This window comes from Vulpes lagopus, chromosome 7, assembly GCF_018345385.1.
Source record: "Vulpes lagopus strain Blue_001 chromosome 7, ASM1834538v1, whole genome shotgun sequence".
Lineage (NCBI taxonomy): Eukaryota > Metazoa > Chordata > Mammalia > Carnivora > Canidae > Vulpes > Vulpes lagopus.
In genome coordinates this window covers 21,159,529-21,170,484 of record NC_054830.1, presented here as the reverse complement: position 1 = coordinate 21,170,484, position 10,956 = coordinate 21,159,529, and the positions used below count along the sequence as shown (strand labels likewise).

The 10,956-nt window shown below is 60.1% G+C and overlaps 2 protein-coding genes across 2 annotated transcripts; one reads left to right on the top strand and one right to left on the bottom strand.

The window, feature by feature from the left end:
* Positions 1–2,751: 2,751 nt before the first annotated feature.
* LOC121495122 (inter-alpha-trypsin inhibitor heavy chain H1-like) lies at positions 2,752–8,599 on the bottom strand. The gene is made up of 10 exons (XM_041762408.1): positions 8,443–8,599; positions 7,186–7,461; positions 7,081–7,095; positions 6,782–6,802; positions 6,333–6,413; positions 6,115–6,228; positions 4,924–5,125; positions 3,866–4,038; positions 3,163–3,274; positions 2,752–3,024 (listed from the first exon to the last, which is right to left on the bottom strand). Exons 1-10 carry the CDS (start codon positions 8,597–8,599, stop codon positions 2,895–2,897), a joined length of 1,281 nt encoding a protein of 426 aa, XP_041618342.1. The 3' UTR covers positions 2,752–2,894.
* Positions 8,451–10,280, top strand: MUSTN1 (musculoskeletal, embryonic nuclear protein 1). Its single transcript, XM_041761755.1, has 3 exons — positions 8,451–8,606; positions 9,680–9,812; positions 9,990–10,280. Exons 1-3 carry the CDS (start codon positions 8,598–8,600, stop codon positions 10,094–10,096), a joined length of 249 nt encoding a protein of 82 aa, XP_041617689.1. The 5' UTR covers positions 8,451–8,597; the 3' UTR covers positions 10,097–10,280.
* The last annotated feature ends 676 nt before the right edge of the window (positions 10,281–10,956 follow it).

Below are 10,956 nucleotides of genomic sequence, written 5' to 3'. Positions count from 1 at the left end.
TGTGGCGTCTTGCTGAAAGCCAAGGGCATCTCAGCGCTATTGCCTGTTACCTGCACCACTGACATGGCCTGGGGTCTGGCCTCCTGGATGGAAGCCCTCCAGCCTTCTCCAGGCAGCCAGGGCACATAGCGGGCCAGTCGCCCTGAGGCTCTGATCTCCACAGCTGCACCCCTTGCTCACGACCCTCGTTGGGTTCTCGAGGCCCCAGGGGAACGACAAAGCCCAGGTCCTGCGCTCCAGCCCTCTCTGTGAGCTGGCTCCAGCTTGCTTTTCTGAACTCACTCTTTCCCCCTGGCACACCCCCTTTGTCTGCACCTCGTGCCTCTCTTCCTGCCAGACCTGAGTCCAGCCTCCAGAAGCCTTCCTGTTTTGTCCCCTCTCTGACCCAGATAGCCCTGCTCCGGGCTCTCAGTTCCCAAGGGCCTGCTCCATCACTACCTTTCACTGAGACTTGCATGTTTGGGTCTGGCCGTCCGTCTAGACTGAGCTCCCAGAGAGCTAGACCGCATCGCTTTCATCCCTGTGTTCCAAGGGCCTGGCCAGGGACTCAGCTGCCCTCATCTCCTGGACACTCCTTCCCCTAAGAGTCTCCCTTGAGGCTGGAGCCCTGCCTTCCCAGACAATGGCAGCATCTGAGGCAGAGCCCAGCCTCTCCTGGGCCACCCCACGGCCCTGCCAGCCCCTAGACCTTCCACATGGCTGCCATGTGCCTGCCATACACATGCTCTTCTGAGCAAAGTGACTGGGTGATCCTCCCATGGAGCCACCACTGATTGGTGTGGATGGAGCTGCCTGAGCAGAGGGCAGCTAATTGATGGTGTCCTATGTCCTTGGCTAAACGCTCCACATCCAACTATGAGTTGGACAGACAGAGTTGACTGCTGGGAGCAGAGAAAGGCTGAAAAGGCAGAAAGAGGACTCCATGAGGCAGCAGGAGCCATGAGGAAGAAGTGGATTAGTGGCGGGAAGTGGCTGGAGCCACAGAAGCAATGACAAGAGAGTTCCTGAGTCAACGAGACAACGTTGCTCCAAATGAAGCAGACACTGAGGTGGCCACCACCCATGTGGCAGACTGGCTGGGGTCCCGTGCTCCCCAGGCCTCTGGAATCCTTATACACCCCTGCTGCCGGCTGGCACCAAGCTCAGGACGGACAGGGACCCGACCCTGCAGCTCTTGGAGCTGAAGCACCCAGCCCTGCAGCCTGGTCCCGGGATTCCTGGCTCCTGGGAATCTCGTTTGTGCAGTCATTTTCAGCATCTGTGGTCACTGACCACTGGGTGATTGGGTGAGGGGCGGGGTTGGGTGTGTGTCTCTGGCAGGACTATTGTCCTCCCAGCAGTTGTCCAGCAGCCCCTCGGAGCCCTGTGGCTGCCTGTGGAGCTTCCCTGGCCCTTTCCTCTACGCGCCTCCTCCTCCCGATTACTTGGAGTTTGGTGGGCGGGACAACTCTACCCAGGGCTTCTGTGGCTGCTCAACAGGCACTGGAGGGACAGCTGGGGACTTGGAGGGACCCAGAGTCACCTGCAGGGTGGCGAGTGAGATGGAATCTAAGAGCTCTTCGAGCTCACAGCCTTTCCGCTCTGCAGGAGGGAAGGCCTGTCTCTCGGGGCAGCAACCAGCCATCCCGCAGTCCAGAGCTCTCCCTCCCTTACAACGCCCAGGAGGCTCCAGTCGGTGCTTGGGCTCTGAAACGCTGTTCTTCCCCCCTCTTTACACCCCCCTCGCCCAGAGCTCTGTGTTCCCGGGGCCTGGGGCAGCCCTGGAGCTCAAGATTTGTGTTACTGATCTGGGTCCTCCTGGGCCTCCGTTGTAGTGGGAACTGCACGGAAACCAGCGCAGAAAAAGTAGAAATGTTTGGAAAAGAGAGGCCCGTCAACCCTCACCAGAGGGCCAGTGCTTCTCAAGACACCGGTTCATCTCCCTTCACCCTGTGACCCTGCACTGTAACGGGCCGCAGGGTGACGCCAGGGACGGAGCCCCGAGGGGGTCATTTTCAGGCCTCAGCATGAGCCAGTGGGCTGCTCTTGCTAGCTCCCTGAAATCACCACTTTTGGGCAAGGCTGTCTTTGCCTCTGGGAAATGTCCTGGCTCTCAGGGCTCCCAAACCCAAGCTGGAATGTTGAGCTGAGGGGGAAGGCCCTGGAACTGCCTCCAGGGACCGTGTGCCAGTGGGTGTAGCATCCAGCTCCCACCGGACACTTTGGGACCCCGGATCTGTATGTACTTTCTATGCTCCTTTCATATGTTTACTTTAAGTGATGCTTTGGAATATCTAGAGCGGAATCCCATAGGCTGCGATCCCCTGCCCAGCCTGACCAGAATAACCACGTAGGGGATTAAGCTCACAGATGCTGACACCACACAGCATGGGTTCAAAGCCCAGCTCTGGCACTTACAAGTGACTTTGGACAAGTCCCCTACCCTCCGTTTCCTCGGCTCTAACTGGGTGTGGCACAGGCATCCCTGAGGGCTGTTGGGATTCGATTCTAGATGCATTTAGTTAATTCCACAAAGACACTTAGAACGGTGCCGGTATAAACAGCCAGTGTCCCTGAGGGGAGCTGTGTGCAGGGGGCACTCCAGGTGCTCAGCAGACCTGAAATGGAGCAGTTGCAGTGAATAGGGTGGGGTGGGGGCAGAGTAGGACCCTGGTGGCCTCCAGGTGTGCTCTGACCTCAGAGTCCTCTGAGGGGCAATATCTTGGGTTGCCTCCCTGCCACTCTCCCTCCCCAAAAGCAGCCAGCCGGGGCTAGACTCAGCCTCCCTTTAATGGAAGTCATGGGGCCTTTGACACATGGATCAGCTTGACCAGAGAGGTGTGGCACAGGGAGCCGGTCAGGATGCTGTCCTCTGCCATGGTCCCGAGAAAGGACAGGTGTGCCGGCTAGGGGGCTCAGAAGATGTCAGGGACGATGTAGTCAGTGTAAACGCCATCGATCAGCCCCGCCCCATTGTTGTGGACGAACCAGCATGTCACCTCAGCCCCGTGCCGGGGGTTCTTGCTGTAATCTTTCTGCAAGCCCCTGGGGAGATACAGAAAGCTGGGGTTACCTTTTGGACCCCCCACAGGAAGCCCACTCCACCCCTGTGACACCTGGAGGAAGGCCCCGACCAATGACGGGAATGCCAAGGGCAGACATACTGGGAGAGCAGCCACCTACCTGGTGACCGTCAGTTGGTGGCTCTTTACCAGCATCGTGGCATCTGTCTTTGTGGGGTCGGAGCCCGGGTGGGGGTCAGAGACTGTATAATCAATGGGGTGGAAGAACTGTCCTGGAAAGGCACATTGGAAGCAGCAGTTATCCTGGGGGGCCCGGGGCTCAGCAGGTGCTCACTGCGGGGGTCACAGCCTGGCCTGAATGCTTGTCTTTAAGGGCGGGACTGTATCTGATACGGTTTGGCATCGAAAGCCACCCCTTTGGCATCGAAAGCAGATTTATTGGCAGCCGGTTATACCTCCTACCTTCTTGGACTAATTCGTCAAGAACCTGGCTGGGGAGAGAGTCCTAGGGGTAGGTGCCCCCAGACAGCAGGTGCTGCAGGAAGGCCACCAGGAGAAGCAGTGGGCCAGTGAGTCACCCCACCCAGGAGGCCTCGGGGATCCGGTCTGTTTGGACCTTGCTGCTAATCGGACCTCTCCCTGCTCGCCCCGAGGCCCACTTAAGGTGTAGTTTCACCTTGTGTTTGATCACAGCCTTTCTGAGGGACGAGACCCTGAGCAGGACCAGCCTTGTTTGGAGCTCTGAGCCTCGATGGCCGAGTTGGAGAAGGGCCTGCCCTGGTGACCAGCTGCAAGTCTGAGCCAGGGTGAGCCCCCTGGCTGCCACAGTGCACCCCACTACCTCTGCCTGCCCAGCTGGTTACCTAGCAGCCCGTGTGTCCGAGCCGACATCCGGTGACTATCCAGCACGTAGAAGCCCAAGAAGTCCTGGTGGTCGGCACTCCCCTTCCACACCCGGTGCAGGACAACCTCAAACGTGCCCCCATCTTCCACAGCCACCACCAGGTTCCTCTTCCTGTTGATGGTCACTACCACCCTGCAGGGCAAGGTGGCCGTGGGGGCAGGTGCAGCTACACCACACGCCTCTCCGGGCAGCTGCCCTGCTCCTCTTGGATCCAGCTGTCATGAGCACCACGCCCCCCACTCCCAGATGAGGGCTGTTACCTGCTACATGCTGCTATGGGGGGGGGGGGGCTTACAGTGTGCTGGGCACTGTGCCAAGCCCTCCATACAAACTGCATTATTTGTTCTCACTCTGATCCTGTGAAGCTCAGAGAGGGTGAGGGACTTGCCAGGTCCAGGCCACACAGTTGCTAAGCAGTAAAGGCAGGACTTGGACTCCAGCTTCTCTAATATCAAAGTCCGTGTTCTCCGACTGCCACTCATCATCTGTGTCCTCCACACTGGACTCTGCTCTCTCCTTCCTAAAGCTCTGCTGCCCAGCATCAGCTCTGGTACTTGGCAGAGTTTGGAGAATGAGTGAGTGGAGGAAGGAACAAACAAAAGCACAAGGTGTGCCAAGATAGGTGCTGAAAGAGACGCCCAGAGAGCTCGAGTCCAGCGGAGAAGAGATGAGGTGGGTTTCAGGGAATAGGTGGCCTTGGCGCTGGGCCCAGGACGTGGGTTGGCTTTGTTTGGTGGTGATGAAAATGGACCGCTGGGTAAGGGCACGCAGGCAGCCGGCCTGGAGCGAGGGTCCAGGAGCGGAGGGAAACGGGTGGGGTGGCCCACAGGGCCCAACAGGTCTGCCCAGCCCACACGGAGGCCACACGGATGACATTCACTGACGTAGCTCAGGGGACGAGGGCCCGGCAAGCTCAGGCAGCTGAGCTGGCTCTGGGGCTTCCTGCCTTATCCCTCCCCAGGCCTCCCCCCATCTGCCTCCCCCCCCCCCACCAGGCCCAGTCCCCAGCCTGGTTACTCATGCTGCCGCAGTGAAGCCTGGTTCCTCCAGGAGAACACGGGTCCACCCGAGCCAGGGTTCAGCGTAATGTTGTGAGGGGTCACCTCCAGCTGAAAGCCTGTCGTGGGGTTCACAATCCCCAGCTGCCCAAAGTACGTGCCCTGGTGCTGCCCAGGGCTCCCAGCTCTGTTGCCGATGAGCTGCCCATTCACAGAGAAGCCTGCAGGAGGGTGAGGGGCCATCCAGGTCAGAGAAGGGCCAACTCTCGCTAGATGCCTGCCAGCCTGCCTTTGCTCATGCCGGGCCCCCCTCCTGGGAGACACCCACACTCCACACTGGCTTTGAGGGTCCCCCCTCCAGGGGGCCTTCAGGGTGAGTGAAGGCCACACAGCACTTCTCCCTCCCCACTCCTATGGGCTTACTACCTACTGCTTAGCCCTTGCTTCTGGGCCCCCAGGGCAGGGGTCTTGTCTCCCCGAGGATAGGACTTGGGCGTGCTCCTTCTCTGTCGCCCTAATCCCTGACCCAGGAGCAGGTCACAGAGGCCTCCTCCCAACTCAGCAACCCTAAGCCCCCTGCTTGCCTTCACTATCCCAACATGGCATGTCTCATGCTCTCAAATTGTCATCTGAGAATTTGTTTGCTTGTCTGTCTCCCTTGGCCAAACTGCACAAGCACAGGGACTTTGGCTCAGTCCCTACTGCACCTGTAGCCCCTAGGAGGTGCTCAAGAAATCCTTGCAGACCGCCTGATCGGACTGGGAGGGAGGCCGGGAGAGAGTGGCCCACAGACAGTGGGACAGGGAGCACTGCTGGAGGAGGGACTCGGGCGCCCTCAGCCAAGCTGAGGGGGAAGGCAGGGCAGGATTACTCCAGAATTTGCAGAACTTGGTACAAAATGAAAGTGAGGGACTTTGCTCAAAAACTGTTAAGAACTTCAAGACAACTAGAGCAGAGCATTAAACCGAGCAGGGGCCCTTCTAAGCACAGGGTCCTGGGTGCCTGCAGGGGTCACACGTCCAAGAGCAGGTGCCATCTAGGGCCCAGGCAGGTCGATGGGAGAGAAGGAGGTGGGTTGAGCTCAGCCAGGTGACCGGGGCCCAGGCTGTGGGAAGTGGAGGCCATGGACACTGTCGTGTCGGTGGCTACCACCGAGGGCGCAGGAGTGCAGCCCCACCCTGTCTGGCGGAGGCCGCGAGGTCACGAGTACCTGTGTCCGGGTCCTGCACCAGGCTGAGGATCACGCCGGGCTCCTCATTGATATTGAAGCACAGGGTATCCTCCTTCTGGGGCACGTGGATGAGGAAGTGGGGGTCAGTGTCCACTGGGGGCATAGCATGGAGTCCGTTAGATTGGGCATCGGGCAGGTGGGCTGGGGCCGGCCAGGAGCAGGGCAGGGGTGTCCCTCACACCCTCCCCAGAACTCGCCTCCGGTCACTTGGTTTGGCAACTGCTGGATGTCGGGACTGGACCGAGTCGGGGAAGGCTGTGAAGCCGGCAGCTTGAACGCTGGCGGGAGGGAATGGCACTTAGGAGGATGGTACCCCCCTTCCCCGGGGCTGCGGGCTCCTTTCCCAGCCCCCCCAGGCGGCAGGCCTGAAGCCCCCGAGCAGGAGGGCCCCGAGCCCCTGATGCCTGCCGGTGAGCCAGCCGCCCTGTGTCCCCTCCGTGGGGGCCTGGCGGGGCTGGTGGCACAGGGGACTCAGGCCTGGTCAGGGGGCTGTTGTGAGGGTCCCGGGGAGAGGCGGTGAGCGAGCCTCCTGCTGTCCGTCATTTCCTCCTCAGGCCAACGCGGCGAGGCTCAGGGCTGACTGGGCCGCCTGAGGGGCTGCGCGCCGGGAGAGGTAGAGACGGTGGCGGTGGGCGCTGCCACTTACTCTTTCTGTGTCCCACCATCTCTGCGGAGGACACACCGTGGGCCAGCGTCACCCCCACCACCCCCCGGAGGCCCGGGCCTCGTTCCCCGAGGCACCCTGGCCCGGAGGCCACGCGGCCTCGGCTGACCCTGCCCTGGGCACCCCGGCCCGGCCGCGGGCAGACGCCGGCTCCCGGAGGCCCGCATGGAAGCTGCGTGAGGGCTCCGCAGGCACCCGGGGCAGCGGCGAGGCTGGGGGGCCGGGCTGCCTGCAGGGCCCCAGGAGCCCCTCCGGAAAACCAGCCTGGTTTAAAAACTCACCCAAGGGCAGGGAATCTGGAAGGGAGAGAAAGGGAAGAGAGTTAAAGGCCCGAGGCCTGGGGCCCCCGGAGCCTCCCGCCCTCCGCCTGCCCCTCAGAGCCCTACCCTCGGGGGGCTTGTCAATGACGGGCTCCAGGCCGTCCTCGTCCGCCATGCCCCTGATGGTCATGGAGGTCAGCGGGGTCACGAACTGGTAAGCCAGCGACATCTGCAGCGCCTTGGCCGCCACGTCGGCCTTCTCCTTCCCCTCCAGCTTCGTCCTGAGAGACGTGCACCAGCTCCAAGCCCCGCGGCCAGACAACAGCAGCCTGGCCCTCCTGGCCCTCCTGGCCCTCCTGGCCCTCCTGGCCCTCCTGGCCCTCTTGCTCGCTTGTTCGCTCCCTCACGGGGCGGGCATGTGTGGAGTGGCATTGGGGATTACCAAATGTCAGTGCCTGGTGGGGTTCCGTCTGCTTGGAGCCTCCAAGGATAAAAATAATCTCCATCACAAACTGACAAGGAACTTAGGGGTGGCTGACACCCCCCACATCCACTCCCCACACCCATTGCAGGTGGGGAGCACTGCCATGCACCCCGATGGTCTCCCCTTCAAGGATGGATATTAGTAGGTAGCAGAGAGCTAAGTGACCTCCAGGGGAAACCTTGGACCCTTTGCTCTCTCCACAGGTCAGTGGCTAGAATGGGCTCAGATGTCCCTCACCCTCTTTCGGCAACCTAAGCGTCCTCTGGCCTGGTACCTGTGGGTGCCTTCAGCCAGCCAGACTCTGCGCCCTTCCCTGGCCCTTCTTGGGCACTTGACCCCCTGTCTCCTTGTCCCTTGCTAAACTTGCACTGCGAGCCAGACCGTGGTCAGACACAAGAGCACACACAGATGGAGCAGCTGTCCAGCCGTCCCTCGGGACGGGTGCTCACCTATGAACTGTGGGGGGCTGTGCTCCCTGTGAGCAAATGCTCCTGAGATTCAGACACAGGAAGCTCCTGCCCTGCTGCTGTGCAGAGATGGAAAGTCTCTTTCCTCTGGAATCTGAGGGGGGCGGGAGGGTGTGGGTGGCGGATAGAAGAGAGTGGAAAACAAGCTCAGAATGGCCCAGCCTGGCTCAGGGCCCTCACTTCCCTTGGGGACACCCACTACATCGGGATGGACTATCCCAGGTGGACAGCTCAGGCTGCCGCACTTGTTCCAAAATCCGCATTCATCAACACACCCCTTGTTCGCTGCCAGTCTCGGCACCTCCTGCCTGTATAGAGCAGCTGTTCTCAAGGGCACAGGGTCCCCCCAGCTGACGGCCATCCCCAGGCAGCAGCGCTTAGCCAGCCCGCTCATCTCTAAGAATAAACTCTGAAGCTACAGGCAGTACGGACCTGAATCATCAGGAAGCCCGTCAAGGAGGGGAGTGGCTTTCCGGACCGGCAAGTGGACCATATAAGCCCCGGAGGGCCGGCGCTGCTCTGATCCCTTCCACTGGTTTCTGCCTGCCAGAGGAGCACCTTCAAACAGCTCTCGTACAGCACCCACCATGTCGCAGGTAGGAGGGTCCAGCGCAGGCTGGGTGGGTGCCAGGGTGGGGCTGGAAACCTGCACGCTCTCCTCTCTTGACAGTTGTGTCCTGAGCTGAACTCCAGGTGTAAAGAGGAGTGTCTGCAGCCCCTGAAAGGCCAGGGCCCAGGGAGGGCAAGCCTGGGCCCCAGCTTGCTGACAAATCCCTATTTATCTTGGGTTTGGTGGTATCGTCTGGTTTGCCAGTAGGGTAGAGACAACATGTATGATACTTCGAATCTCTGTGTATGCTTGTGTGTGTGAGGAAGCTGACTGCATGTAGCTCCATGTGTAGCCGTGTGTGTGTGTGTACACATCCATGTGAGGCTGGGTCTGTAGGTCCGCAGCTCTGCTCGGGTGTCTCCCCAGCAGGATAGGTCTCTGTGTACAGTGTGTAGTGTGTTGCCCCAGCAGCCCAGCCCAGGCTCGGGGACCAGGGATTCCCTGCACCTGTCCCCAGGGCTTAGGAAGAAATGAGGCCTCAGAGTCATGGGCGCCTGGGGGTGATGGGTTGGATAAGCGCTGAGCCTGTGTATGCCTAGTACTGGAGGGACAGAGCGACCAGCATGCTAAGTAGAGAGTTCTCCTTGCTGCCTGCTCCATGGGTGGGGCTGACTTCATGGGCATCTAGCTCTACCCTATTGCCTCCCCAAAACACACAAGGTAAACACTGGCAATATGGGGGAGAGAAAGGCAATCCCTAAGGGACCCCTTGCCACCCAGCAAGCAGGTCTTGGAATTCAGCCCTTAAAACTCCACCTCAAACCAGTCCCTCTCCCCTTTACCCTTTGTGCCCAGGCCTGAGCCTGGCCAGGTAGACTAACAGTGTGAGGCCACAGCAGCCACACTCCTCAAGCTCCCAGCTTGTGGGAGAAGGACAGAGAGACTTGCAGGTGGTGGATGGAATATATTTGGGAAAGCTTCCTGGAAGAGGAGTGGGGCCTTCAACTGACTTGAGTTCAGTGACTGGTGAAGAGGGATCTCAGGGCCAAGGCACAGAGGTGGGAAGGGGCTTTGAGCCTCAAGGCTGGGGTTGTAAGATGAAGCTCTGGGCTCTCCAAGGCTGGTGCTCCAGATGCCCCCATCAAGAAGAAGCGCCCCCCTGTGAAGGAGGAAGATCTGAAGGGGGCCCGTGGGAACCTAGCCAAGAACCAGGAGATCAAGTCCAAGACCTACCAGGTCATGCGGGAGTGTGGTGAGTATCCCCCTGGGTGGTGGGGTTGGAGGGTGGGATGGGTGTCATTGGGGGTGGGCGACAGGGCGAAGGGTCTGAGGTCATTCCCTGAGAATCCAGAGCTCCTGAGCTCAGGGGACACCCCCTCCCCCGGTAAAGGGAGACCCCATGCCCACACCTCTGTGTCCTCCCCCACAGAACTAGCCGGCTCCACCGCCCCATCAGTGTTCAGCGGCAGCCGGACCGGCTCGGAGACTGTCTTTGAGAAGCCCAAAGCTGGACCTGCCAAGAGTGTCTTTGGCTAAGAAGTACATGCCATTCCCCTCACCGCTGTCAAAGGATCCTTTCCCCAAAACTTTTTATGCCAGAATGCACCTTCTCATCTACTGCCTGTGGGACTGCCACCTGCCCCTCACAGCCCGGGCCCCTCGGCCCAGGGACTCTATGCCAGCACCTGGATAACAGCAATAAAGAGGATGCCCAAGTGGCTCCAGCGTTTGGAGGGTGTTGGTTGGTCACCGGCCATAGCCACTAAGTGTAGGGGAGGAGCAGCTGGGGTAGGGCATGGGGCGTGTTCTGTACCGTTGGCAGGCTTTTGGGAGGTCCCAGGGTAGATAAGGCAGGTGCTGTTATGGCTGCTGCCACATGCCAGAAAGAGCCTGGGACATGGAGACCTGGTGCTGAACTTCTGTGTGACTTCAAACCAGTCTTTCCTTTTCTGGGCCTCAGTTTCCCCTTCTGTCTGACAAGGGACTAGAGCTGGGGCCTGTTGCATTAAACAGCCCACAGTAACACTGCTCAGAGTGAAGCAAGTGGGGGGCCCAAGGCTCACCCATACCCCTGCTCTCCACAGAAACCATTGAGATGCTTCCAAGGACTCCAAGCTCAGCAGGTCCAGGGGCCTCAAAGCCCCCCCTGCCCCTACACCCTGTTTGCACTCCCTCCTTGCCAGCTCACAACCCCCCCCAAAGCAAAGCCAGGCCGAGGCTCCTCTCTGGCCAGTGGTGGTCCACTTCCTGAGCTGCTCTTCTCCCAGACTTGGGGCGAACCTCCTTGCCACTCTCACAGCTCTGCCTGCATCCTGGGAACTCCCAAGTCCTCTGCTCATGAGCAGTGTTTCCCTTCTCAGACCTCAGGAACCCTTGTGTGCATGGAGCTGTCAGAT

Excerpts from the sequence above, each read along its gene's own strand:
- MUSTN1 (XM_041761755.1), top strand. Across the intron at positions 9,813-9,989 it reads CCAGGTCATGCGGGAGTGTG|AACTAGCCGGCTCCACCGCC; the intron begins GTGAGTATCCCC and ends CCTCCCCCACAG.
- LOC121495122 (XM_041762408.1), bottom strand. The coding sequence starts at position 8,599 with ATGGTGGGTGCTGTACGAGAGCTGTTTGAAGGTGCTCCTCTGGCAGGC. Across the intron at positions 7,462-8,442 it reads CGGGCTTCCTGATGATTCAG|GGAGCGAACAAGCGAGCAAG; the intron begins GTCCGTACTGCC and ends CCGCCCCGTGAG. Across the intron at positions 6,229-6,332 it reads GCCAAACCAAGTGACCGGAG|TGGACACTGACCCCCACTTC; the intron begins GCGAGTTCTGGG and ends CTATGCCCCCAG.